Raw genomic sequence first — 25,287 nt, 5'->3', positions numbered from 1 at the left:
ATGCGAGTGAGGAAACCGGCGCCTCCGTGGTGTCCACGCTTAAGTGTCCCATTAGAAAAACAGGCTTCAGACAATGGTTCCCATTCCCAAGTTAGGGCGGGACACCCCAAACAGAAGGAAACACCTACCATCGACGCCTTAATTCATTCTGGCAGCCCCTAAGACTTCAGCAGCAAGAGAACCAGACCCACCTGACTGGAGGACGAGGATGACGGATCAGTGGCTATTTCTAGTAGACATTCCTTATCTGACTCATGCTAATGACTTCATCCCTAGCCCTACCCTCTCATGGACAGCGCGCGCGCGCGCACACACACACACACACACACACAAAACACACCCTCAGGGAACTACAGGACTACACACCCATCAGGGAACGACTTCCCCTTTCTCAATTAGCAAAGACTTAGGACCCTAATGGACTATGGTAGATAAAGGACCACAATACTTAGACATTTACAAAGAGTTATCACCAACACTTCCTTCAGTCTTCAGAACCACCCTGGGAGGGGGTAATCCGCCGGGAATTAGTGCCCTAATTCTCAGATATGAAATCTGAGAGACTTCAATGAAATGATTTCATCAAAGTCTTGCTGCCGATCACTGACCATTTCAGTCCCCATTTGCAATCCTAGCCCCCCTTATCATAACTGACTTCCACTTCATCCTTCTGGTCTAGCCTCCCTCCCAAACCCATACTCTCCCCGTTCTTATTCACATAACACTTGCAAAGCACTTTGAAACAGTTTAATCTCATCTTACCCTCATAACAAGCCTGTGAGGTAGGTAGGGCAGGCATCAGACCATTTGGGAGATTAAGTGGAAAGATGTGGCTCAGAAAAGATAAGGGACTTCTTCAAGGTCTAAAAGCCAGTATGGACTTCTGGTTTCATCTAATGTGTAAAAGCTACTGGAGAGCAAAGCAGCTGGTAATCAACTTTGAAGGTTACTCAGCTGTCCCCCATGTTCACACACACAAACACACACTTTCCTGGTGCAGGGGCTCGGCTCCACTGATAAGAGAGTGTAGAGGCAGCCAAGATAGCACCAGGACTTCAGACCAGTAACTGCCCACGAAGGAATGAAGGTCAGTTCCATCCTTCTGCAGTTCTTCACCCAGAAGACCAATCAGGAGAGATGGTTGAATCCGGTCACTTCATAACACTGACAGTCTCACAGATACATATATAATTTTGCTGAAATACACATCTGCAATCCGCAGATCACTATGCCAAGCATGCTGCGTGGATGCCTCATAAATAAGTTAGTTCACATTATCTAACCCCAGGGGTTTCAGGCAACCAGGAGCCTGGGAGCTGCCACACCTGGGAGCCTCTCAGGGATGCAGGGCTCCTTTCAGACTGCTCAGAGAAAGACTCAGTCCTTTCCTCAGAGACAGGGGCAAGCATCAGCAGCTTTCCTGGCAGTGCCCAGAAGCAGTGACGGGGAAAGGGGCGAAGAAGTCTTCACTGGACACCCCTTCCACCCACAGTCTTGTCCGTGCACCAGGAGGTATCAGCATACAGAAAGATTTTTTGCTCTTTGCTTCTTAACTGCTAATGATGGAATAAAGGTCTTCCGGTGGGGGCGTAACAGAGGCCTTTCAGGAAGGTCCCTTGACTCAGTCCTGTGGAACAGGAAAGATAGCATTAGGCTAGGAGAAAATGGAGGGAACAATGGACCTAGAGTTGACAGAGCATTGCTGTGAGGAATTTGGGGATATTGACATGTGCTTCTTCCCCTGGGGTGTTATATGGTACACACTCCCAAACCTGCTGGATATCACCTACTGTGAATCCTTTGCACCCTGCCTTGCTCTCCCCCAAATCCTGATGAGGTGTCCTAAGTTTCAGCTTTGAGGGGTGAGCACCTTCAGGGCTGGCATGAAATTTCCCATATTTTGGTCCTGGTTCTGCCATTGAATAACCAAGTGGCCTCAAGAAAGTGACTCCTTCCCCACCTCACTCCCAGCCTCATCTGTAATTGGGTGTAGCGACAGGAAGGCCCAGGGCAGGATCTCTGTGATCGAGCAGGCTGGGTAAAGGAGCCAGTCCTGGAGCCCTCAGTGGCTTTTCAGGCTTTTATTGGGATTTTACCAAGTACACAGCAGGCAGGGGTGCTGGGGGGCCGTGAGGCTGGCAGGCCTCCCAGCCTCCAGTGAATCTTCTCTCTTTCTAGGCAATCTTGTGTTTTCTCATGGCCTCTGCTTCTCGCTTTTCGCTTCTCTTCTCTTTCTGGTCTGATCTGATCTCTTTCGCTCTTTTCACTCTGCTGTTCCCCTGGCATCCCAGTGACGCCGCCCTTATAAGCCCAGTCTCAGCCCAGGTGGATCCCATCTACATCTGCCCACACCCTACTCCCGGTGCCCGCCATCAGGCATGCATTCAGGACCGCAGGGATCCATCATCAATCCTGATGGCGGGAGGGCAGAAAAGCCTGATACTTTTACTTACCCTATATTGGGGCACTTTTTAACTACTTTCCGCTGCTTCCAGCACCCTCTCCAGCAATGTCTATCTCTCTCACATTTCACAGGAACAAAGACAACCTCTGGCAGTACTGCCTCAGCATCCAGGTTCGTCAGGCTCCTTCCTCTGCCCTGACCTGGGCTGGGTCACAGGACTCACCTGGGGGCAGGTTCATCGGGATTGACAGGGGGCACAGGGTGTCCACGGTTCCTCCAGCGGATCCGGCTGAGCAGGACCTTGACCTTGTTCCAGTGGGAGAGACCCAGCTAAGCAGAAGCTCAGACCCACTGAGCCACTCCCAACAATGTACCCCAGCTGAAGTCCCAAAGACATCTGTCAACACAGCCAGGATAGATTTCCTGCTCCAAACAAGAATCCTGTCATTTTCCCCAGGGCTTCTGGCCTTCAAGAGATCCCCATAACTCAATCAACCCCCCTACCCCATCCTACTACCTGTCCCCACACATTTCGATCACCTACCTTGTGTCCCTGGGAGGATGGAAAGGTGTGAGCTGGCTCTGCTGGGGCCTCTGACAGGCTGGGAGAGTTGGCCCTGGGCACCCCCACCAGTGGGGGTGAAGCTGCTTTTGCCCCTTTGGAAAGAAAGTCTGGTTATCCAGGGCCAGGAACAGGAAGTGACCCATCAAGCAATGTCTCAGGGGTTCACTGGTGGGGCACTGGGCAGGCAAGACAAGAGGGAAACAACTGTTCCTCACCTGTCTCCTTTGTCTGGCTGAGCTGCTTCCAAGGTCCATGTACCTCACTGCTGGGGTCATGAGCAGGTGGAGGTGGAGGACCCATCTCCTCTGCAGGATTCTGACACAGGAGATAAGCACAGGGCCTGAGCAGAGGGCTGAGGTTGTTCTGAAAAGACCCCTGATTCCAGGGAGCCTGCCCCTCCATGCCTCCCCAGCTTGCTTGCCCACCACTGGTCACTCACCCCCAGGGGCCTCCGGGCTTGCAGCTGCAAGCAGAGTTGCTGAAGCCTCGCCACCTGCTCCAGTACCAGGCACAGGTGCTCTAAGTAGCGAAGACCCTGCCCTGGGAGGCAGGCCCAAGCTTCAGGCCCCAAGCCCTCCACCTGTGGGATACAGTGAGGTAGGGGAGACTTCAGAACTTAACACATACTCACCCTAGGCGGCTAAGAGATTGGGGCAAAACAGGTAGGAAGAGGAGGAACAGACACCCGTTTGGTGTCCAGTGCCCACCTAGGCATGGTGCCAGGCCAGGCCTATACCTGCCTACTTCTGTACAGCTGGGAGAGAAGTGAGGCAAGAAGCTGTGACACAACCCATCAATTATGAGCAAGGAATGCCCCACCCAGAGAGAGCTTCAGGGGGAATGCGGGGGGGGGGGCGTGTTTCCCACTGCCCCCATATAGAAGAGCCATCTGCAACCCACTTTTCACCCACCCTGAGCCTTGGCACTTACCACCTCTGCTTCTTCTAGGCCTGCCTCCTTGGCCTCTTGTTCCCCTGCTCCAGAAAGGTGCTTCTCACAAGTCACAAGCTTGTTTGGCTGCTTTGAGGAACAGCAGTGTCGTCGCAAGCTGGAAGGGGAAGTTGGGAGCCTGCGAGACCGCTCCAGCACCTGCTCCAGCTTTCGGCTGGCCTGGAGCCGGCCCAGGTGGGCAGAAGACTCTGTGGCTGGGGATTCAGGGCACCTCGTGGGCTCAGAGACCAGAGAGTCCTGGGAAAGGCCAAGTGAGCTGGCCAAGTCCAGTGAGCTTGCCAAGAGACTATCCCCAACTGCCATCTCCACTCCTGAGTCCCGAGAGGCCAATTTGAAAACAGGCACCTGCTGCCCTAGACCCCTCGGCTCGCCATCCTCTTTCCAGGAATCCGATGAGCACCCGCGAGTGGTGTCCGGGATCCGTCTGTAAGTGCTGGTGACGCCGGGCACCACACAACTGCCAGTTGGGCTCTGGGCTGCCCCATCTGCAAGGATGTTAGTGTCAGGCTGGAGGCAGCCCCAACGCCCCCAGCATTCCTAGCAGCGGGCAGCATTCCCAGGGAGGAGTGTCCTGGACCAGAGGGGAGGAGATTGGAAAGCACAGCCCCACCCAGGTGTCTCTCCAACTCTGACTAGACCAGGTTGGAGGGGTTCCCCTCACACCCGTCTTTGTTGGCTCCCGCCAACCATGGTCTGCACTGCAGGAGGCCAAGCCTGAGAGATCATACCAGGCCTTGGGACAGCCTAAGACCTCCAAGTCACATGTGGGGATCCATCTCTTCAACTGCTCCCCAAGAGGGAATATAACTATAGCCCCTCAGAGAAAGAGGGGGCACAAAGACAGAAGCCCAGGGTCCTAGGCCCCTCCGGAGGCCCAGTGCAAACAAGACACCAGAGGACACCTCGCCTGGAGGTGGAAGAGGGAGGATAAAAATTACAATAGCTGCAACCATTTGGGGCTTTTGTTATCTGAAGAGAGAAACAGCGGAGCTTCTGTGGGGGCTGCAAAGAAAAGTTAAACCGGAAGAAAGAGAACTAGGAGGAAAAGCAGAGTCGTGGCCCATGTAGTGCCCCCTCTGGGCCTGGCCCTCTTGAGCCATCTGGGCTGCGGGCGAGGAGATGCAGAGCCCGAGGCTGGCGGGTCACGCGCCCACCGCCGGGCGTGCAGGGCAGGCGGACGCCAGGGCAGCCCCTCCGGGCCAGCGGCGGCCCGGGAAGCCCAGCCTGCGTCGCCGGTGGGGAAGGGTCCGCGGGGCGGGCGCAGACGCCGGCGAGGGGCGAGGGGGCGGTGGCCCCGGGGGCAGTGGGGTGGAGGCGGTGGCGGGTTTAAGGACAAAAACCAGCGGGTCTCCTCTAAGCGAGGCGTCCCCCGTTTAGTCCCCCGGCGCCTCCATAGGGCGGCGGCTCCTCCAGGGGCGCGCCGGGCTGGGGCGGCGGGGGGCTCGGGCAGGAAGCCCGGCCGGCCGGGGTGGGCGACTCACCGCAGCCGCCGAGCGGCTCCACGGCGAAGACGCGCCGTCGGCCCAGCATCGCCCGGCTCCGGCCCCGACGCGGCGCCCCGGCCCGGCCTCCGCAGCCTCCCCCGGCGGTCCCGGCGCGCGTCCCCCGCGCCCCGGCTCGGACGGCTCCGCGGCGGCGGCGCGACCCCGGGGCGCGGCCCTCGGACCCTCCCAGCGGGGGGCGGGGCGGCCGAGGGGGCGCGCAGGTGTGCGGGTCCGCGGACTCACGCTGGGGGTTCCCCCGCCCCCCGACGCCGGCCCGGGCGGGGACGGGGCGCCCGGGGCGGGGTCCTTCGGGGCGGCGCAGCTCGGCACTCCCGCCGCCGGCCGCCGGAGGACGCTGCCCGGCCCGCCCCCCGGTTCACACGCCGCGGCGCCCCGCTTCCTGCCGCCGAAAAGAAGCCGGAGGGTGGGGGGCGGCGGGGCCGGACCCGAGCGCGGAAGGAAGTGGAGCCCCACGTGCCGGCGGGGGCCGAGCGCGCCCGGCTCGGCGTCCAGGCGCTCCCGGCGGGGAGCCCTGGGGCGCGCGGCCGCCGCTGGGACCCCTGCCCAGAAGACGGGGGATTGATCCCTGCCCAGAAGACGGGGGGTTAATTCCTGCCCAGAAGACGGGGGGTTGATTCCTGCCCACAGGAAACGCTCCGACCACTGCAGGGCACCTCGCGTCCCGGGCAGGTCTCCACCTGTCCTCTCGCCCCCCTCGAGCATCCTACAGCGGGGGCCTGAGTGGGTCTTCAGGATCTGGGGAGAAGAGAAGCCACGGGACAGGGGAGACGCTGGAAATGTACACGCTGCCCGGTCCCCACCCCAACCCTCTGGGTCCACAGGGAGCCACCATCCCGCGCTGAGGGGCTGAGAGCCCGGACAGCTGCTGGGAGTGAGACCCTCTAGTGCTGGGACAGGCGGGTGGTCTCCGAGGAGCCCGCTGTCGCCCGAGGCAGGGGCTAGCTGGAAAAATCCCAGCTGGATGGACCCAAATCTCCTGGAGGCAGATAAGGGAGCTGGCGGACGTGCAGAGCTGCACCTGAGCCGCTGAGGAGGGGCAGGAGGGGAGCTGGGCTGGGAGGAAGTGGCTGTTTACTGACAGGGAGAGGAGTCTCCCACCCGCTTCTGCTCCGCGCTGCGATCCTGCCTCCAGCGGGCTAATCCGGAGCCTGCACGGGAGAGCCACAAACTGTCAGATCCCAAGGTGTAAGACGAAGGAGGGAGAGCAGGTGCCCTAGTTACCCCCCCCCACCCCCACCCCTTGGATTTCAAGCCAAGTCCATCCCTGTAGCCATGAACCTGTGTTGCTCCCTCCCAACCTTATCCTCCAGGACAGCACCCCAGCCCCATTCCTTTTTCCCAGCTCTAGAGAGGGAAACCCAGAAAGCTAGGCCTGGCAGGAACTGCATGTGCGAGTCCAACAGGATGTATGGCTCCAAGCCCCCCAGCCGAGCCAGACCCCACTCCAGCCCCCCCTGTCCAGGAGTCTGAGGGTGAAAATAAAGTCAGGTGACTTCCTCCCTCCAAGTGAGTGGGTGGGGAGGTGAAGGGAGGGAGCCTTTGCTGGGTCTTGCCCTGAATTTGGAGAATGTGGGGCGGGATTCCAAGCAGTCTCCGTGGTGACTCTGGGGCAGGAATGCATCTGGGACAGGAAGCCCAGCCAGCAGGAATGCAGTGTCTCAGCACAAGGCTTTGTATGGCTCACCCCCCCCCATACACACACCCCAGCACATATTCCCCTCCCGCCATACACTGCCCACCCCCATGCGGAAGCAGCAGAGGAAGAGCTGCCCAGCCTTCTGGTGACCATGGTGGTCAGGGGGCCCAGGTGGGGACCACACACATCTCTCCCCCAAGTGCCTTCTGCTACCCTGACTGTAATAGCACAACACCCCCAGACCTACCCAGCCTTCACACACACACCCTCTGAGGGCTCTGTGGCCCTTCATGGCCACCCCAGTATTTTCATCCCACCTGCTTCCTTGAGGAGGTGCTGGAAGGAAGGGGAGGGGCAGCACATTCACCCCACTGCCGCCCCCAGAGGGGTGAGCAGCTCCTGTGAGCTCCTAAGATAAATTCCTGAGTCATATGGTGGCCAGAGCAGAGTCATCCCTCCGACTGAGACCAAGGATGCCCAGCTGCTCCTCAACCTCCTAGGGGAGACCCAGCTCCAAGAAGTGCATGTCCTGCAAGCTCGGCACTGAGCTAGGCCCTGTGGGAGGAGGGGGGAGCCAAGGGCCTGAGGGCAGCTCCTGCCAGGCTAGAGGTGGCTGGGAGGCCACGGTCACCTCCCCTGGTGGTCTGCCTCTGGTGATGACGAGCAAGAGGGCCCTATCTTGCACGATACGTCTCTCCCCCAAGTCAGACATCCAGCAGACAGGCTTCAGGTTCTGTTCCCGCCCTTCCCCCTTACCAGCCAGTTACCCAGCCTCCCTGTCCCCATCCTCAGTTGCTTCGTCTCTACACCAGAATGAAAACACTACTGACCTCAGAACTGCGAGGATTAGAGTGAAAGCATTTCAAACATCCCTGGCATAGAATTATCTAGCTGTGTCATTAGGTGAAAAGCATTTTCTCACTTCTAACCAAAGGAGACCAGATTAGACGCTGCCCCAGGCCACTTCTCGCTCAAATCTGTTGACATTGCTGAAGTTATTCCCACAGTGCAAAAAAAAAGTAAAACAGGCACTGCACTGGGCAAAGTATGGTGGTATAATTGAGTGGTCTCCCCCATACTGGGTCTAGGTTTCATCCCCAAGATTGTTCTGTGGCCCTCTCATGCCCACCTCCAAGTGTCAGTGGGTGGTGGGTGCTCACAGCTGTCTTGGGAAGGGGTTGAGGGTAGGGGTAAAAGGTCAGACTGCCCCCAGTTTTCTTTGCTGGCAAACAACTTGGCCTAAGAACTTCCAACTTCCAAAGCCCTTTGCTCCCAAGCGCAGGCTGCTATGTGTCTACTAAGAACTCCAGAACCAAGACCCCCCGGGCCCCCGGGAGGAGAGCTGGCTGCCGCAACTCAGAGGTGGGAGTGCGCTTGAGCCCATCTGATCTATGAAAGGATGGCACACCCTTTCTACAAGGGTCCCTGCTCCCCACTCCCAACACTGCTTCCTTAAAACACTCAGGGCCCAGCATGGTTTGTTACAGGAGAGAGCTCACCGCATTAATATTCCAACACACATTTTCCAACCTGTCACTTCCCTGTTTAAAATTTTCAAAGTGTCCCCTGAACTTTAAGCTGAATGGCAAATCATATCTTCTGGCATTCGAGGCTCCCATCTCCCTTTCCCATCTTATCACAGTACCCCTTTCAGCCACTGCCCAAAACGAACATTCCATCTGCACTGCCCCTCAGCACTTCTCCCTCGTACCTGTCTAGTCCTGCCCATCCTTGCACACACATGGCCCACCCCTGAGTGTTCCATGCCAGCTGCCACTGCCACATAGCATTATTTTTTAAAAAGATTTATTTATTTACGCATACAAGAGCTGGGGTACAGGCCAGAGATGCGGGGGCGGGGGGCGGTGGTGAGAGGATTCACCAGCGACAGAGTGGGGAACAGAACAGGCAGACTGACCGAAATGCACTGCTGAGGGGAGCAGCAGACGAGACAGGAGAGGTCTGCTGCGCCATATGGGTTGCTCCCTGGTGGGCCGGGGATCAAACTCGTGCTGCAGAAGCTGCATATTGCTTCATAGTGTGGTGCTTAACCCCTTGCGCCACCAGGGAGGCCCTGCCACATAGCCTTATTTCACTCGAGCCTGCTCAGCCCCTGCCACTCAACTGTCATCTTCAGGAAAGCAAGAAAAATGCTCTGTCTTTCTGTATTCCCGCTGTGCCAGAAACCAAGGGCTTGCAGAGACCTGACTTCCCCTGTGATGAGTCTTCTCCCCACCATGGTTACACCTAACACTAGGGGGCGCCAACGAGGCTAGTTCGCAGCTAGAAGGTGTTCTGGTCTCAAACTCCTGATCCCATGGAATCTCCACCATGAGCAACACTTGACACTAGGGGGCGCCAACAAGTCAGGTTCTCAGCTACAAGGTGTCCTGGTCTGAGACTCCTGACCCCATGGAAAGCTTGTTCGCCCAGGACAAGCAAAGCAGCCATAAAAGGTGGGACAATATCAAGGTGTAAATTAACAGATGCCTTAGGAGGCAACACAGTCTCTGCCAAGATTCCTTCCAATAGAGCCAGACAGCACAAAGCTGGAACTAGCCACTGCTCCTTCTGAGTCCAGCTTTGATCTTTCCTGTGAAAATAGAACTGAGGCCACTGCCCATCCTTGAGGCTGGGGCAGGGTAGGTCTGGAGCAACTTTATGAAATGTCGTCTGGGATTAGGACAGGGAGTGGTGAGTAAATGAGGCCCAAAATCTGGCAGGGACCACTCCCCCCCTGCCACTCCCCCCCGCCCCCCGCAACTGCACTCCAGCATATCCCCAAGGCTGGCATGCCTGGCCTTGCATTATATCTTTTTCAAATCAACCACCAATGATGCCAGCAGTTTCCCAGGGCAGAGGTGGAAGGGACAGGCCTGACTTGAAGGTGAGGCTGCTGATGGGTGGTAGTCCACCAGGCTGGAGCTCTGCTGAGTTGCCCCTCCCAGGCAGGGTTACCCTGCAGCCCCTTCAAAGTTATTTCTGGTGATTCTCTTTCTCAAATGGGTGCAGACAGCCTGGGGTGAGTGCAAGAGGTCCTAGATGTTGCCCCCTCTCCTGCTCATCCAGCTCTTCCAGGTAAGTTGACAGGTCAATGGCATCCCCACCAAGGAGAGCCAGGGGCACAGACCACCAGTCCCACTAGGACTTGCAGGGTCTGGGCCTGACTCCGCTAGACAGGCTCTGGGGACTGGATCCCCATAGCCCGCTGGTTGTCCCTGCCAGCACCCCTTCCTCTTTCCAGACCCCGGTGGGGAAGGCATTCCTCTAAAGCACTGGGGATCATCCCAGTAATGGGGACACCTTTACAAGAGAGCTCAGGACAAGCATGACCCTCCATCTACAAGAAATAAGCCTCTTCTGAGGGGCTGGCACACGCGGAGAGGCAGCAGGGGTCTGAGGGAGGGGAGACTGAGAGGTAATTACTTGTATAAAGACTTCACCCAGTGCAGGGAGAAGCGTGTGCCACGGGGCCAAGGAAAGGAAGGTGAAGAAAGAGAACCATCTACTTAATTTTGTCTTCAGATATATTTATGTCAAAAACTTTACACAGTGAATACATTGACTGGGCCTCTGGCCCACCCTCTCCTCCATATCCCAAGTGCTTCACCCTGTTGCACAAAGACCCAATGGGGGCACCCTCCTCCCACTCTGGCGCAGCACCTGTGCTGCAAGGGGCAGGAGCCTCCAGCAGAGGCTGGGAAGGTGAGGCTGCCCTTGGTATCCATACTCATGACAGGTGCCCGCCTCCAGCCTCACCCAGTGAGGGGGAAGAGGCCCCCCACCACCACCCTTGCCCTTCCATGCCCACTGCTAGGCATGCCCTGGCACCGAGGAGCCACAGCACCGGCTCAGGCCTGCGGGCCAAGCGTGGGGGAGACCGAGTAGCGCTGGCGGGCGTGCTTCTCGCAGTACAGCTCGTCCCCCACCCAGAAGTGCCCCCGCATCTTCAGGTTCAGCCCACAGTCTGCGCAGGTGTAGCAGCTGGGATGGCGATACCGCCCCTCCTGGATGCGCACCGCCTGGTTCCTGCAGGAGAAGAGGGGGCGTCTTTAGCCTGCGGGGTGGGCAGCCAGGCAGGGCCTGCCAGTCCACTCTGAGGAAGCACGTTCCCAGCCCAGAGTTAGGATCTGAGAAAATCCCCGAACCTTAGAGCCCTGACTGCCCAGGCCTGCTGTTGGGCCTCTCCTTCAATGACCCCACCCTCCCAAATCTCTAAGTCAAAAGAGAAAGAGAGAGAGAAAGAGCAAGGGAGCAGGAGGAGGAGGAGGAGATGCCACCCTCCCTGCACAGGCAGAGAGTCAGGATTGTTAGCTGGACAGTGGTTCTCAAAGTGTGGTGCCAGGGCAAGCGTCACTGCATCACCTTGGAACAAGCCGGAAATGCCACCCTGCGCAAGGACCTCCTGAAGAGGAAATGGGGGTGTGTCCCACCAGCCTGTCTTAACAAGCCCATGGGACGCTGAGAAGCCCCCACTAAGATACTTCCCCGTGTCAGCAAGAGGTAGATAGCATCCCTCCTGCAGGTGAAATACCGCAGCCCACAGAGGTGAAGGAATTTGCCTAAAGTCATTCATCTGACCCTTAACGCTGTTACAGAAGAATGTAGTTGGGGGGGGGTGCAATACAGCAATTTTCCAGAGAATGAGGTTGCATGATGATGCCACCCACTGAGAAGATTGAACCAACCTGTGGAAAATTCATTCTGCCCCAAAGGGGGTGAGAACAGAAAGAGAGCAAGATTTTTCAGGAGGAGGCACCTCATCTGGAGGCAGAGCTCCAGAGGCTCTGAGGTCCCTGGAGGGAAGACGCAAAAGCAGGGGCATTTCTCACATGCCCCCGGGGACGAGGAGAGAGGAGACTCAGCAGGAAGAAGCTGGCACACGTATTCTAAGAAACCCAGAAAAAGCCACTCAACTCCACTGTGGCTATGCCCTACGCTGGCCCCTCAGGCCCGGCAGCCCCTGTACCCCACGCCCCACCCCAGCCACGACACTCACGCAATGCTGGTGCTGCATTTCTCACACGTGTGGAGCTTGGGTGGGGTGGCCAGGGCCCTGGAGGTGGGCAGGGAGGACTGGGGGCTCAGCGAGCTGGGCAGGGAGGCTGGCGTGCCACCTGGGGGGTGGGTGCAGACACACCTGTCAGAGTTTCTCCACAGCAGCAGCACCCAGGCTGCCCACATTCATGCCCCCCGTACTTCCTCCAACGCAGCTCCCAGGACTCTCAAGTAGAACTCTAAAGTAACACTGGCATTAAGAGTGGGCAATGGAGGAAGAAGCCAGATCACCTTGGCTGAGCTGGTCAAGTGCAGGAAGCACTTTCAAGGATGAGTGAGCAGGAGCTAAGGCAGCCTGAGGAGTGTCCGCTGTGCGGGGTCATCGTACTTGTAGATGGCAGTTATGATAACAGCTGTACCTTTGTACACTTTCAGAGTGTTTTACGAGCATGATTGCATCTGGGCCTTGGATGATTGCAAAGACGGCGCGTAGATGTCAATGGGCAGGTGCAGGCCCTGTTTGCAGCCAAAGCCATGGAGGCCCCGGGCAGGTGAAGTCACCATCCATCTGCACGGCCCTCACCCTACCCCCCTCCCTGTGCCCTCTCCTGGGACCTGCCCAGGCCTCAGATCATGATGCACAAGATTTTCCTCAAAACTTCTCACCCAGTTCCCACCTCTATGAACAGATGTCCCACCTCTCACCACCCAGGCCTGGCCCTCCCTCTCCCCTAGCCTAAGGCAGTGACACACACACACACACACACACACACTCCTGCAGTACCATCTACTTCCTTGGGACCGTGACAGGCCCATCCACCCCAAAGTACCTCAGCAGATGTGTCACAACTGCCATCACAATCGCTTTCACATTCTATACACCTGGTCTACCAGGGCAAACATTTGCTGCAGGAGCCACTGAACAGCCGGCCAGAGTCCTCGTCTCTGTGTTGCTCATTATGACATCTCACTCACTGCCTGGAACTATCCACCTGGCCCTCTGGGGCACGGAACGCCTCAGCCTGACACTAGAGTCCTCATGGCCACAATCTAAACTCGAAAGCTGCCCTCCAGGCTATTAGGCCCAGCCATTCTCTCACTTCCACAGCAAAAAAACACGCTGGATGCCAACCTCCACATTCCACAGTGGGTTCTGTCACCATCTCAAGGTCATCTGTTATAGTATTGATCTTTCCTCAAGGGCCAAGTCAAATCCCTCTTCCTCCATGAAGCTAGGGACCCAGCTCCCATGGATCCTGCCATCCACTTCTTTCCTTTCTTGGCACTTTCCTGATTCCAGCTGGCACCTTCTGGGCAACGCCTGGAAACCCCTATCAGGCCATCAGCCCCCTTAGGTCAGAAACTGTATCTTCTGAGCCCCGCCCCGTGCCCACTCCCATGACGAGCACTGGAGAGATACTAGTTCAATAGCATGCTCAGGCAGGGCCAGGGTGGGGGTGTCCTGGGGAACCTCCTCCCTTGCCAGAGCCCCGGGGATCTCACCTCTTTCCTCAGCTTCCAGGGCTTCCTGTAAGAGTCGAAAGGAGCTGGACTGGCGGGGTGGTGCCCGCCCTTCACGATTTTCCTGCAGCATCTTGAAGACTTCTGAGTCCTCTCCCAGGAGGTCCACACTGTGGGGATGGGAACAGCCTGGGGTCAGGGCCGTTGTCAGGACAAGCATGGGGAGCACATAAAGAGTAATTGGGGGCCAGAGGAAAACCACTGGGCTTAGAGCAGCAGCCCCCACTCATTCCCCCCTCCCCCCCAAGCCAGTCCCTCTTCTGCCTCTCTCAGGCCTCCAAGACCCCACCTGCTCCTCAAGGGCCCACCGGTACCTGAGTCTGGGGCTGACGGATCGGGAAGGAGGCAGCACCAGCACCGCTGAGTCGCCAGCGCGGCCCCTGCCGGCCTGTGGGAAGGAGCGGCACCAGGGAGGAGCCAGCCTGAGCCTTTGGCCTGAACACCCCACGCCCAGTCTGGACCGCCAGGCGTGGCTGTTCCCCAGGCCCAACACCAGAGGGCTCCCAGCCCTCGCCGACCAGTAAGGGCCATCCCCCAACCCTGTCCTCAGAAACTGGCACAGGGGCAGCTCCAGCTTGGTCCCAAATGAGAGGAGGTGGCATCCAGCCACGAGGTGTGAGGGATCTGCAAGAGGATTGGGCAAGCGCTGAAAGGTGGCGCTTGGACGCCCCCTGTACTCCTCCATCACATCATGCTGGTGTCTGCCCTGAGGGCCTGGCCTACCAGAACAAGCCAGATAGGAAAGGAAGTATAAGGGGGTGGAGGAAGACACCAAACCCTCCTTGGAGTCAGGGCTGGCAGGCAGAGAACTCTTTCCTCCTAGGGGCTCTCTCCCACCAAGGCGAGGATGTGGGCTGACCAACCTCTCCTGGCTGCCCTGGGAGGTCTGTCGAGCCCCATCGAGCCCAGGGAGCGGCTCCCCAGCAGCAGTGCCCACGCCCAGAGGCGTGCTGCTCACCTTGAGCTCGTGTGCCTTCCTTCCCCTGGCATGGAAATCTCGCCTTCAACCTCATCATTGCTCTGCTTTCTGGCCTGCACCTCTGCATGGCTCCCCTTCTGTGTCCCTTACCCTTTACCATCCCCAATGGGGCCCCTAAGCCCCAGGAGCTTATACTAGTCAAGGAAAGGAGAACCTTGGAGACAACCTGGCAGGCTGAGGCCAGTTTCCAGGAAAGCCAAGTTCCCTCCATTTGAAAGTTCAGTCAGGACCAATTATGGAAACATTTGAAAAAAACTGCATGGATTCTTAAGCTGAAAGTGAAAACTACAGTCTTGAGAATAGTCCTAGATCCTTGCCTGAGGCCTCAGCCCCTATGCCTCTGCTCTGGGGCTCCTTAAGGAAATGTTCTGTAGGGGAGGAACTTGATGGGCAGAAGGGCCAGTTGGCTGGATCAAGCCACCTGGGGAGGCAGGGGCAGGGCTGGGAGCCCACACCTGGGCCTCTGGACACCTGGCACTTGCTGCCATTTCTGTCAACTGATGGACCATGAGTTGGTTACCTCAGGAAGGTGAGCTGCACCAGCTACTCAAGGAGGATGGCCCACCTGCCTGTCCTTCCCCGGCCAGCATGTGCCTACAGAGAGACACTGGCCAGCAGTGAGGGCGGGCAGAACTCAGCTGCCTCCTCAAGCCAAGTCCTCAGACCAGCTGGAGGGGAGGGGCTGTTTCTACTTGGTATCTACTCCCCAGGGCGGGTGCCTACCTGAAGGGGGCAACTTTCAGTTTCCAGAAGGGCTGGAGGTGTCCTGTGTCTTGGGCTCAGTGCTGCCTCAGCCATCTCAGGAGCCAGCAGCCAGGCCATGACTCCAGTCGACTGGGGAGGGGACCCACTTTGTCCATAACTATGTCGGGCCCCTTCCTCCCACCAGAGACTAAGCCTAGCTCTCTTCCTGGGAGTGGCTGTGCCTTTCTCCCGCCGCCTCCCAGTCAGCCAGGGACACCTGCCTCCATAGAAAGGGCCTTTCACTTCCAAGTCCAAAAATGGCACCCATCAGGAGTCCTTCTGTAGCCAACACCCACAAAATGTGTTCTTGTGGTATAGGGATATTAAGCCTTGAATGGCCAGGGAGGAGGTGCCAGAGGAAAATTCTGCAGTTAAACATTTTAGGAAATTGGGCCTCCCCTGGTGGCACAGCGGTTGAGCACTAGGCTGTGAAGCTGCCCACAGCCTCTGCAGCACCAGTTCGATCCCCGGCCCCCAGCAAGGGTCCCACACGGTGTGCAGACCTCTCCTGCTGCACCCACTGCTCCTCTCAGCAGTGTATTTCGTTGGTCTGCCTGCTCTGCTCCCTGCTCTGGCTCTGGTGAATTCTCTCACCCTCCCGCGCTTCTGACTGTACCCAGTGCTTGTATAAATAAATAAATCTTTAAAAAAAATCTACTGCTAAAAAAAACATTTTAGGACATTAATAAAATGATTGATAGGGAAAGTGTGGTAAATGTACACAGTGGAATACTAGTCAACTCTTAAAAATGAAATTTTGCTATTTGCCACAAAATGGAAAGAACTTGAGGAGGTTATGCAAAGTGAAATAAGTCAAAATGAGAAAGATAAATGTTGGATGATTTTATCTACATGTGTGTAGGGTAAATGGAGACTGCTCAGGCTTTTGTGCCCTTGGCCTCGGTGGCCTTGAATGCACGAGGCGCTTGGGAGTGTGGGATCTGGATACGCATACCTGATGGTAAACACCTGGAGTATGGTGTGGGCATGCGTAAGTGGGCACACCTGAGCCTGCAGGCTGAGCATATAAGGGCAGCAGAGTGTGGCGAAGAGACCATGAGAGAACGGCAGAGACCCCAGAGGGAGTCAAGATTTGGTGGGGCTGGGAGGCCTAGGAGCCTCCTGCTCCCCCCACCGCCCCCCATCCCTGCTTCTGGCTGCCGCACTACAAATGGTGCAGAAAGATCATTACAGCCTGGAAAAGCTGCTGAGGGCTCCATTACCTGTCTGCCCGGATCCATAGAGAACCTGCCCTGTGCCTTGCTGGGGGTACAATGCGTGAGACAAGGAAACAAAGCAAGTGAAATGACAAAATAAAAATAAACCCATGGACATCAACAGCAGAAATTAGGTTACGTGAGGGGAAGAGGGTGGGGGGGAGCAGAGCAAAGGGCCGAGGGGGTCTAATGGATGGTGGTGGGCTCCTTTTTATTCCCTAATGTATTTTTTTCAGAAGTATTTCTTTCTCACAGGACTCCTTGGCGCCTTAAGATACAAAAATGCATAGTGACGCCCGAAAGCAACTGTGGGATCCGGGGATTCCCACACCATTTGACAGTTGGGTTAGGATTTTTCTTTTTCCATTAACTCATCCCCAGAGCCTAGAAGGGTGCCTGGAACAAGGCAGCTGCCCCATAAATATTTGTGGAAGGAATGAGAGGGGCTTCAAGGTCGAAGAAGGGAACTCGAGCAGTGGACCTGAGCCTGAGGCCCGGGGGTGGGGCTGGGGGTGGGGGGCCTGTCTGGCATTACACAGATCAGACAGTGTGGGACACAGCAGAGGTGGGACAAACCCAGGCCAATGCCACCAGTGCAGACTGATGCCCTCATCCCTCTCCCTTCCCCAAATTCTTGTCAGTAAGTCTAGTCAGTAGGCTGGGGCCTGGGAATGTGCATTTCTGACACATTCCAAGATGCACCCCTGCACCACTGGCATCTCCCCTTCTCCTGACTGGGGACGTCACAAGGAAGAAGGCCAGGATGGAAGGGCCCTCTTCAACCATGCCCAAGGCCAAGCTATCCCTGCTGGTCTCAGCCCAAAGTCTCCCTAAGGATGTCCCCCAAGCCTAAACACACCAGGTCTTGCTTGTGCCACGGCTGTCCCATCTTCCCGGCTCATTGTTCTCTGACCGAAACCCTGCCTGCTCCACCTCCAACATCCCGAGCGTTCCGGACAAACCTCCTCAGGCCACCCCAGCCCACACTCATCGCTCCCCTCCCAGAATGCCTCCTGCTTTTATAATTGAGACCACACTGTTTAGTGCTTAATTGTTCCAAAATTGTTTTGCATGTCTGTCTTATCTCCACAATTGCATTTGAAATTCTTTAAAGATGGAGATCTCACTGAATACATTTCTATGTCCATAGCCCCCTGCACGATCAGTGGTTGGGCCCATGGCAGGTGATCAGGGAGTCCCCACCATGCAGCCCCCAGAGGACCCAGCTCCTTCCTTCTCCAGAGACCCCCCCTTCAGCACCCTCCCCAGCCATCTCTGAAAGCTCTGCTTTCTGGAATGCAGAATCAACCCAGAGGTAGGATTCCAGCAGCTGGACCTCATCCCCTCCACCCCAAAGACTGGACATGCCCCCACCAACACTGCCCCCAGCAGCTGGGTTCCAGGACTGTTGGCTGCCTCACTCCCTCACCTCCTCACCCCTGTCTGCCCTTAGAGAGAAGAAATGCCACCAACGGGCTGTCACTAGTGGAAACCTGGGGGTGGGGATGTCCAGAGGAGAGGGTGGGGGAGGGGCAGAGAGTGAGCCAAGTGAACTTGAGGTAGAGCCACAGTCCCACTGGGGGCTCCCTGGTTAAGTCAGAAGAGGAAGGAGGGGTGGTGGGAGTTGGGGGCGGGCATAGGACTTGGAATCAGGAGGAATGTGTTCAAGAGATGCCGCCAGGGCCAAAGGGAATCATCCCAACAACAGCAGCAAAACTATTTCAGTCCTGGCCCAAGAGAAACACTCTAGAAGGGAGGCAGCCAGCAGTGAGGGGGAGGCGCAGTGACGAGGCAGAAGGCCACCTGGGACTGACCCACAAGGGCCTCCCCCACTCGGGGGAACAGCACCCTCAGCCTACAGGCACTACTGGTAACCAGCCAGGAGCACAAGGCTCTCTCCTGCCCCCAGGTACCCTCACCTGTCGGCTTCCGGGGCGGCCCTCATAGCACAAGTGGTCAGCAGCAGGTCCCGGGGAATGGGCCAGAGTCTGGAAACTGCAATGGGGGAAATGGAGAGTGTGGGTGTCAGGACCCCACCCAGACTGCCCCAGGGGAGCAGAGAGTGCTCCCAGGGGCCCCTAAACCCAGCGACCAAGAAGCGAGCCCATACCTGGTGGCCAGGGTGCCCACCCTGTGCTCACCTGCGGCTGGTCAGCGCCTCTCCAGGGAGGGTATGCGGGCTGGTGGGGGGCAGGGTGGAGAAGGGGCTGCCTGGCCGGGGGCTGAGGGAAGCGGGGCTGGAGCAGGAAGACCTCAGGGAGGACTGGCTGTTAGTATGTGTCCTCACGGAGCTCTGTGGAGAGAGGGGCCCAGAGGAGCAGGGTGCCTCCAACCTCCCCCTCATCTCAGGGTGCTGCAGGTACTGGACACACCAGCCTACCTGGAAGCGAGTTGCCAGCACTTCCACGGAGCTCTCTCCGTTGGTCTGGCCAGGAGAAACAGCCCTAGACCTGAAGAGGTGACAGAGGGAGCCAGTGTCACAGGGGTCCCGGAACACCCCCCGTCCCGAAGCCACAACACTCCCCCCCAAAGCCACTAAGTAGGGGTTGCAGATTTCAGCTGTTCCCACACAAGGTTCTCAAGACTAGTGAACTCTCTGGAACATTCCAGCAGTCATTGTCTGCTTTCAGCTTTGCCAAACTTCAACAACTATCATCAATGATCACATCATTTCTTAAAGGACAAGTCAGCAACGCAAAGTAGGAAGGACATACTTTCAGCAAAAAGGTCAATACGTTCCAGTCTATTCAAAAGCCGCTCATATTATTCGCCCCCTTTTCTTTTTCTTTTTTTTTCCCTCTTCTTTTGCATTTCATCTAGACTTTGTCACAGGGTTGGCATTCGTTTGTACATCGATTTTAGAGGGGATTGCTGACTTCATGGAAATAACCCTTTATCTTTCACCCATGGAAAAACCAAAGCCCAGAGAGGAGGGGAAGTTGCCCAAAGTCCTAAGGCAGACAATGGCCGGGCCAGCTGCCCGCTCTCCACCAACCCGAGGCCTGTCCCCCATCTTTGAGAGGGTCATTTCTGTCCCTTCAGCAGATTTGTCCCTTCCACAGGCTTCTCCTCCTAAAACACAGGATGGAACCAACCCCTCCTGCCCGGCAAGCAGCGGCAGATCCTAGGGGACATGTGGGCTCAACACCCCCACTCATCCCCAAGGCAGCCGTGGAGAGGGGCTCTCCCACCCCAGCTCCCCAAGGACCCCTCCCTAGTCCTGCCCAGTGGAGCCCAGCGGGAACCTGGAATAGAGGTTGGGCAGAGACCGCGATATTTCAGCCGCACAACACCACTCCAGGATGTCTGGCCCCTTCTAGAGAAGTCAGCAAGAACCTTAGTCACCACACACCAAGCCAGCCTCGGCAGCCCCCCACACACGCACAGGGAGGGGTGTGGGGTCAGAGTGAGGGGAGTTGGGCTTTGGCGCTGGCCCAGAGCACTGCTTCCTGCCACAGGGCTTCTAAGTGCCTGAGAGGTCTCCTGGGGAGGTGGGGGGGCAGAGGGGGGCTGGACAAAAGGAAAAAGAGACACGGAGCCTTGACCAGCCCAACGGAGCTGGAAGCCTGGAGGTTCTCACCAGGCGCCCCTCCCAGCCAAAGCGGGGTCCCTCCAGGAGAGAGCCGGGAGGAAGGAATGGTGCCACAGCTTCCCCTGCACTGCAGTCTCCTAGAGTTTGCGCCTGTTCTTGGATACCAGGACGTTTCTCCACCCTCCTCTGGCCCCACTCCTGAGAACACTCCTGGCCCAGAGTGGCACGAAGGCGTCTCAGGAGCCAGCTTCTGCGGCACCGTGGGGCGGTGGAGGCGTGGAGCCAGGGCCCGAGGGATCCTGGCAGTGGGAAAGCGGCAAAGGGACAGGAGGTACCTGACTCAGGTCCAAGGCCTGCCCAGAGGGCTCTCCTGGCTGGGGGATCTCCCAGGATGCCTGTCCTATGACTCACTGTGATGCCCCACCCCTAGGAACCACCTGTTCCCCCACAACCCGGTGTCCAACCCCATGAGCCCCCACCGTTAGGCCCAGAGGGCAAAGGAAGAAATGGAGGGGGTCTATGGGGGGTGAGCCCCCAAACTCTCCACCTCCCCCAGGGATCCAAACAAAGGCCTTGCCCTCTTGGAGCGAGGGACCTGGAGACCCAGCCTGAGGCACACCTTTCCCCTCTTCAATCCACTTCATGCCCACGCCCTGTACCCCACACACTTGGGAACCAGTCAAACCCGGGCATCCAGGTGGCTGATGCCAGCCAGCCCTGCCTGTGGCTGCACGCCCAGCAGGGCACAGGGACACCTCTCAGCCCACCCTGCCATAGGCCTAGAGCCCAGGACCACCTCACAGGTGAGTTGAAAGCTCCTAGTAAGGCAGGTCAGCGCTGAGGCTAGTGGGGAGGGCAGCTGCCAGGCAGTGGGCTGGCTAGTGGGGGAAGCCTGTGGGCAGGTCCAGAGGCATGGCGGGCCTACCGGTCCAGCAGCAGCCGCAGCGGCGACGGACTCTGTCGGATCTTGCTCTGGGCCTCCGCGTGGAGCATGCCCTCCGCACTCTCCCCATTGATGGCCACGATAACGTCACCAGGTCGGAGGTCAGCAGCCTCTGCCTTGCCCCGCTCAGTGACCTATAGGAGATGAGGAGCAGATAGTCTGAGGTACAGCAGTGACACTCAGGTAGGGATGGAGACAGAGAATTTCCTCTGTCCTGCCCAAGAAACACGGAAACCAGATTGAACCAGGCTGGCCTGTATCCCTCTCGAACATCCCTGCCCTGCCCATCAGGGGCTGCCCAGCAACCAGCTAAACCCCTCGGAAAGCTGGAATGGCAGCTCCCTCCCCCACCCTAGAGGGGTCATTCCAATGGGGTCTCCCAAAGGACACTGAACGGTAGAATCTCAGGAACTGTGCTTGGAAATACTTCTGGGTAGAGAGCCCTGCCTGAGCACATGGTGCCGAGCAGGCTGCCTGCACACCAGCCCTCCATGCACTTGTCCCTGGCCTAGGCCTGGGTCAAGGGGAATCTGCCAAGAACTTGGGCTCTAGTTCTAGCACCACCCAAAACGGCTACCAGCAGGTATGGGCTTGGTGATCAGGGAGAAAAGAGCAGGCCCTGCACATGGGCCAGCTGCTCTCACTCACTAGAAACCTGTTCCTGAAGTGGCCACCACATCCCTATGGCAACAAAGCCTCAGCCCTCCCCCAGCCAACTCCCAGAAGGTCTCCGTGGATACCCAAGGAGAGAACAGACCCTAACTTTGGGCTCACCTCCTTATCTCCTGGGACCAGCCCTTACCTTGGTCACCCTAATAGGCGTGTGGAAATCCCTGCCCCCGGTGATTCGGAAGCCCCAGGGCGCCGGGCCCACCACATCCACTGTCAGCGCCATACCTGAGGAAGAAAGGATGGTGAAGTGGAGCCCACTCCCCAGGCCTCAAGGAGTGCTGAGGAGAAGCACAGGGTTGAGGAGAGGATGAGAGGCTCACAGGGCAGAGCGTCAGGGGCTGGGGGTGGGTAGAGCGGGTAGAGGAAGTGACTAAATCCCTCCCTCACACCACCAGTCTCACTTCCCCCACCCTGGGAAACCCTGACTCTGAGTTCCGCCTTCACTTCTTCAGCGGCCCTGGAGGCAGCTCTCAGGGTGCAGGACCGGGACTTGCTGGAGAAAGCGGCAGGGCTGGCAGGTGGTAGAAGATGTCAGCACTGCAGCCTTCTCCCCCTCCACCACCACCAGGGCTGAGTCCCAGCAGTGCTTGCTTCCTGTCCCCCAAACCCACAGCATAAGGTACTTCCTCCCTGCTCTGGGGGAGGGCAGGGTTCTAGGAACAGGAGTGACAGCAAGGAAGGGGGTGGCGCCACCAAGGACTGTTCAAGTAGTTGGCTGGGCGGGGGTGGGCTGAGGCCAAGCCGGGGTCTTCAGAGAGGCCTCTTGGGGGCCTGTCTAGCCCCTGCGGTGCCGTGCAGACAGGTGAGGATGGGCTTCTCACCTCCCCGGGGGTCTGCTGCCCTCCCAACTGCCCCTGCAAGAATGAGGACTCATGGGCCAAGCTGGGCACACCCACCCCCTGGCCAGCAAGGTGAGGTGACCTACGCCACCTGCTCACTGGGGCCACAGGCCTCCCATCCCATCCACAGCCCCTCCGCTGGCCAAGGGAGTGTCCCTGCAGATCTGGCCCTTGTAGGATTTCCTGAGCTTCTAGTTCTGGAGTCAGGAGCCAACCCAGGCAGGAAGCTGCAGTGCCAGGCTGGGCCACCACCCCGCCCAGCACCCACCCTGGGGCTGCCCCGGGGCGTCCAGAGCACAAGAGCTGTCCAAAGCCCGCGGGGACTCGGGGCACGGCCCGCATCTGGGAGTCTGGCGAGAGGCGCCGGGCCAGGGAGCATCTGCCGCCTCCCCGCGCTCAGCTGACCCTTAGCCAGGTCCAGCCTCGTCCCTCCCGGGCCCCAGGTCTGCGCCGGCTGCTCGCAGACGCCGGGAGGTTCTCAGACCTTTGAGGGGCCCGGTGGACTCGCGCGCCGCGACGCCGGGAAGTGCGCGGCCCTTCGGCCCCGGCGCGCCCCGCTCCCGCGACTCCAGCCCCGAGGCTGAAGCACCCCGGGCTGGGGGGGCGCGCGGGGTCCGAGCCAGCCCCGCCCGCGGGGGCGCCCAGCGCGAGGCGAGGTGCGGGGAGAGGGGCCGTGGGGGGCGGCGCCGAGGGGGGCGCCGAGGGGGCGCAGACCCGCCAGGCAGCCGGGAGCCGCGGAGGTCGCCGCGCGCGGGGGGCGCGGGGGGCGCGGGGGGCGCTCACCTGGCTCGCGCTCACCTGTCGGGCGGCCGCCGGGCCGGGCGGGGAGGGGCGGGAAGGAGCAGGGGAGGGCGAGGGAGGCCGCCGCTCCGGCCGCCGTCAGCCTGACTCTGGGGAGAGCCCGCCCGGGGCTCCGGGACCTGCCTCCGCCCATGTGATCCGGGGCCGCCCCTGCCGCCGCCCCTGCCGGGGAAAGCCGCCGCCTCCGCGCAGCCCGGCCCCGGCGCTGCCACCTGGCCCGGCCCGCGCCTCGACGCACGGCGCGGGGGGCTGTCCCCAGAGCCCCCAGGAGCCACGGGCCTCCCCTCGAGGGGTGCTCGCACCCCCCACGGGCCTCCCCGAGCGCGGAGCGTCCTCCCGCTGGCCGCCCGGCCCGCGTCGCGGTCAGGTGGGCTGCGGCTCTTTAGGAATCTCCCAGACCAGCCGCTCCACACCCCGAGCACACCCAGCACCTCCCCCGGGACTGGGTGGGCGGCTCAGGGGCCCCCGAGGTCTGTGCAGTCCTGACTCCCCCGCTCCCGGTGCGACGCGCTGGCACCGAGGCCTCTGGACACCCGCATCCCACCGCAGGGCCGCCCGCCCCGCCCACCTCCTCGGCTCCCTCCTGAAGGCCTGCGCGCCCCTGCGGGTGGCCCCGACCCCAGCCCCAGCTTCCCTTCTAGAGATGCCCGCCGGCCTGCTCTAGGGAGACCTGCACCACCCGGGAGGATGAAGAGGGGCTCAGGGGTGCAGGTGTCCAGACACCCACCTGGCTACCAAGGGCCTTCACTTTTTGTAGCTGGGTCTTTTCTATTCCTGGCTGCCTTCCCCTTCCTGCTCTGCTGACCCCACCTGGGACCACTCCAACCCCAACAACCACTATAGGCCCGCAGCCTGCAAAGCCCCGCTCTTCTGCCAACCAGCTGGACCCCAAGTTCTAGGGAATGGAAGGGCTTAGGTGCCAAGGAGAGGCCCTAAATGACAGCTCGACTTGGCAAGTGGTTCTCCCTGAGTCATACCTGGCAACCCGCAGCGGGAGCTCAGGGCCCACCAGAGCCTCCCTAGCACTCCTCTGCGGGCCACTCTGCCGTCAGGTGGGGCTGTTTGCAGGGGAGCATACCTGTGGGCACAGCTGTAACTTGCCTGCCTAAGGTGTGAGTCATTCCTTCCAAATTCCCTCTGCAAGGAGTGCCCTCAACACCCCTCCCGCCACCTGTGCCCTGCGTCTCTTCCTCCCATCACTCCCAGCCCCGCTGGCAGCCAGCCCTGCTGTTCCAGCCCATCCTCTGCCTCTGCAAGTGTCACTGTGTCACTTTCCCCTTCCCCTGACATGGCCTCTTTCCCTGATGCTCCTGTTCTAGCTCTGGAAACCCTGGAGGGAGCCTGGAGCTGCAGGAAGGGCGCCCACAGTCTTGGGGTCACACAGACCTAGTCTCAAACTACCTCTTACGGGGTAACCTGGGGCAGTTTTCTCAGCTCCTCTGGACCTCAGTTTCCCCATAAGTCACATGGGAATAAAGCATAGCTTGCCCTCCTGTTTCGCAGATTGCCCTCCCATAGAAAGCTGCCTGAACCCAGGTTCTTCTGACGGCAGAGTGGGATTTGTTTTTTGGGTTCATGCTGTACTTCCTGGGGCCTAGCAGTGTCTGGCTCATAGTAGGCATTCAATAAATGTTGATTAGTAGTGTTCAATGTTTGAATGGCTTGATTTCCCTCCCTTATTACCCACCCCCTCCAATTTCTGGTGGGGGCTATTTGTGCCTCTTTGTGCTCCTGACTTCACCTTGGTCAGTCTCTAGGGACATCTGCAGTTGCATCTGCTGGACTGTGCTCCGTGGCATGTGTAATCACAAAACTCATAACAGAAGCATTCTGCTGGGCCTCCCTGGTGGCGCAGGGGTTAAAGTCTCAGCACTGTCAAGCTATCACCAGCCACTGCAGCATGAGTTCCATCCCCAGGCAGGGAGCTGATCCACATGGTGCAGCAGATCAATCCTGTCTCCCCACTGCTCCCCTCAGCAG

General features: G+C 58.7%; 2 protein-coding genes across 6 annotated transcripts; both read right to left on the bottom strand.

The window, feature by feature from the left end:
* Nucleotides 1-42: 42 nt before the first annotated feature.
* CUNH8orf58 (chromosome unknown C8orf58 homolog) lies at nt 43-5,450 on the bottom strand. Its single transcript, XM_037497743.2, has 7 exons — nt 5,402-5,450; nt 3,900-4,405; nt 3,409-3,549; nt 3,185-3,284; nt 2,949-3,061; nt 2,628-2,710; nt 43-1,627 (listed from the first exon to the last, which is right to left on the bottom strand). The coding sequence occupies exons 1-7, from the start codon at nt 5,448-5,450 to the stop codon at nt 1,516-1,518; spliced, it is 1,104 nt and encodes a 367-aa protein (XP_037353640.1). The 3' UTR covers nt 43-1,515.
* A 5,134-nt stretch (nt 5,451-10,584) lies between these two features.
* PDLIM2 (PDZ and LIM domain 2) lies at nt 10,585-24,315 on the bottom strand. Of its 5 annotated transcripts, none has more exons than XM_054690397.1 (11): nt 24,285-24,315; nt 21,798-21,892; nt 20,978-21,129; nt 18,901-18,970; nt 18,662-18,813; nt 18,440-18,515; nt 15,283-15,393; nt 13,895-13,968; nt 13,563-13,690; nt 12,061-12,178; nt 10,585-11,090 (listed from the first exon to the last, which is right to left on the bottom strand). In XM_054690397.1, the coding sequence occupies exons 2-11, from the start codon at nt 21,888-21,890 to the stop codon at nt 10,913-10,915; spliced, it is 1,152 nt and encodes a 383-aa protein (XP_054546372.1). In that variant the 5' UTR covers nt 21,891-21,892; nt 24,285-24,315; the 3' UTR covers nt 10,585-10,912. The 5 variants fall into 5 exon arrangements, with proteins under 5 accessions (XP_054546372.1, XP_037352855.1, XP_054546370.1 ...); XM_037496958.2 differs by lacking the exon at nt 24,285-24,315 and adding an exon at nt 23,290-23,334; XM_054690395.1 differs by lacking the exons at nt 15,283-15,393; nt 24,285-24,315 and adding an exon at nt 23,290-23,334.
* Between the last annotated feature and the right edge of the window lie 972 nt (nt 24,316-25,287).

Source organism: Talpa occidentalis, unplaced genomic scaffold (genome assembly GCF_014898055.3).
Source record: "Talpa occidentalis isolate TD23 unplaced genomic scaffold, MPIMG_talOcc4v2.1 talOcc4.8, whole genome shotgun sequence".
NCBI lineage: Eukaryota > Metazoa > Chordata > Mammalia > Eulipotyphla > Talpidae > Talpa > Talpa occidentalis.
The sequence above is the reverse complement of the archived record's forward strand: the minus strand, read 5'-3'. Positions and strand labels throughout refer to the sequence as shown.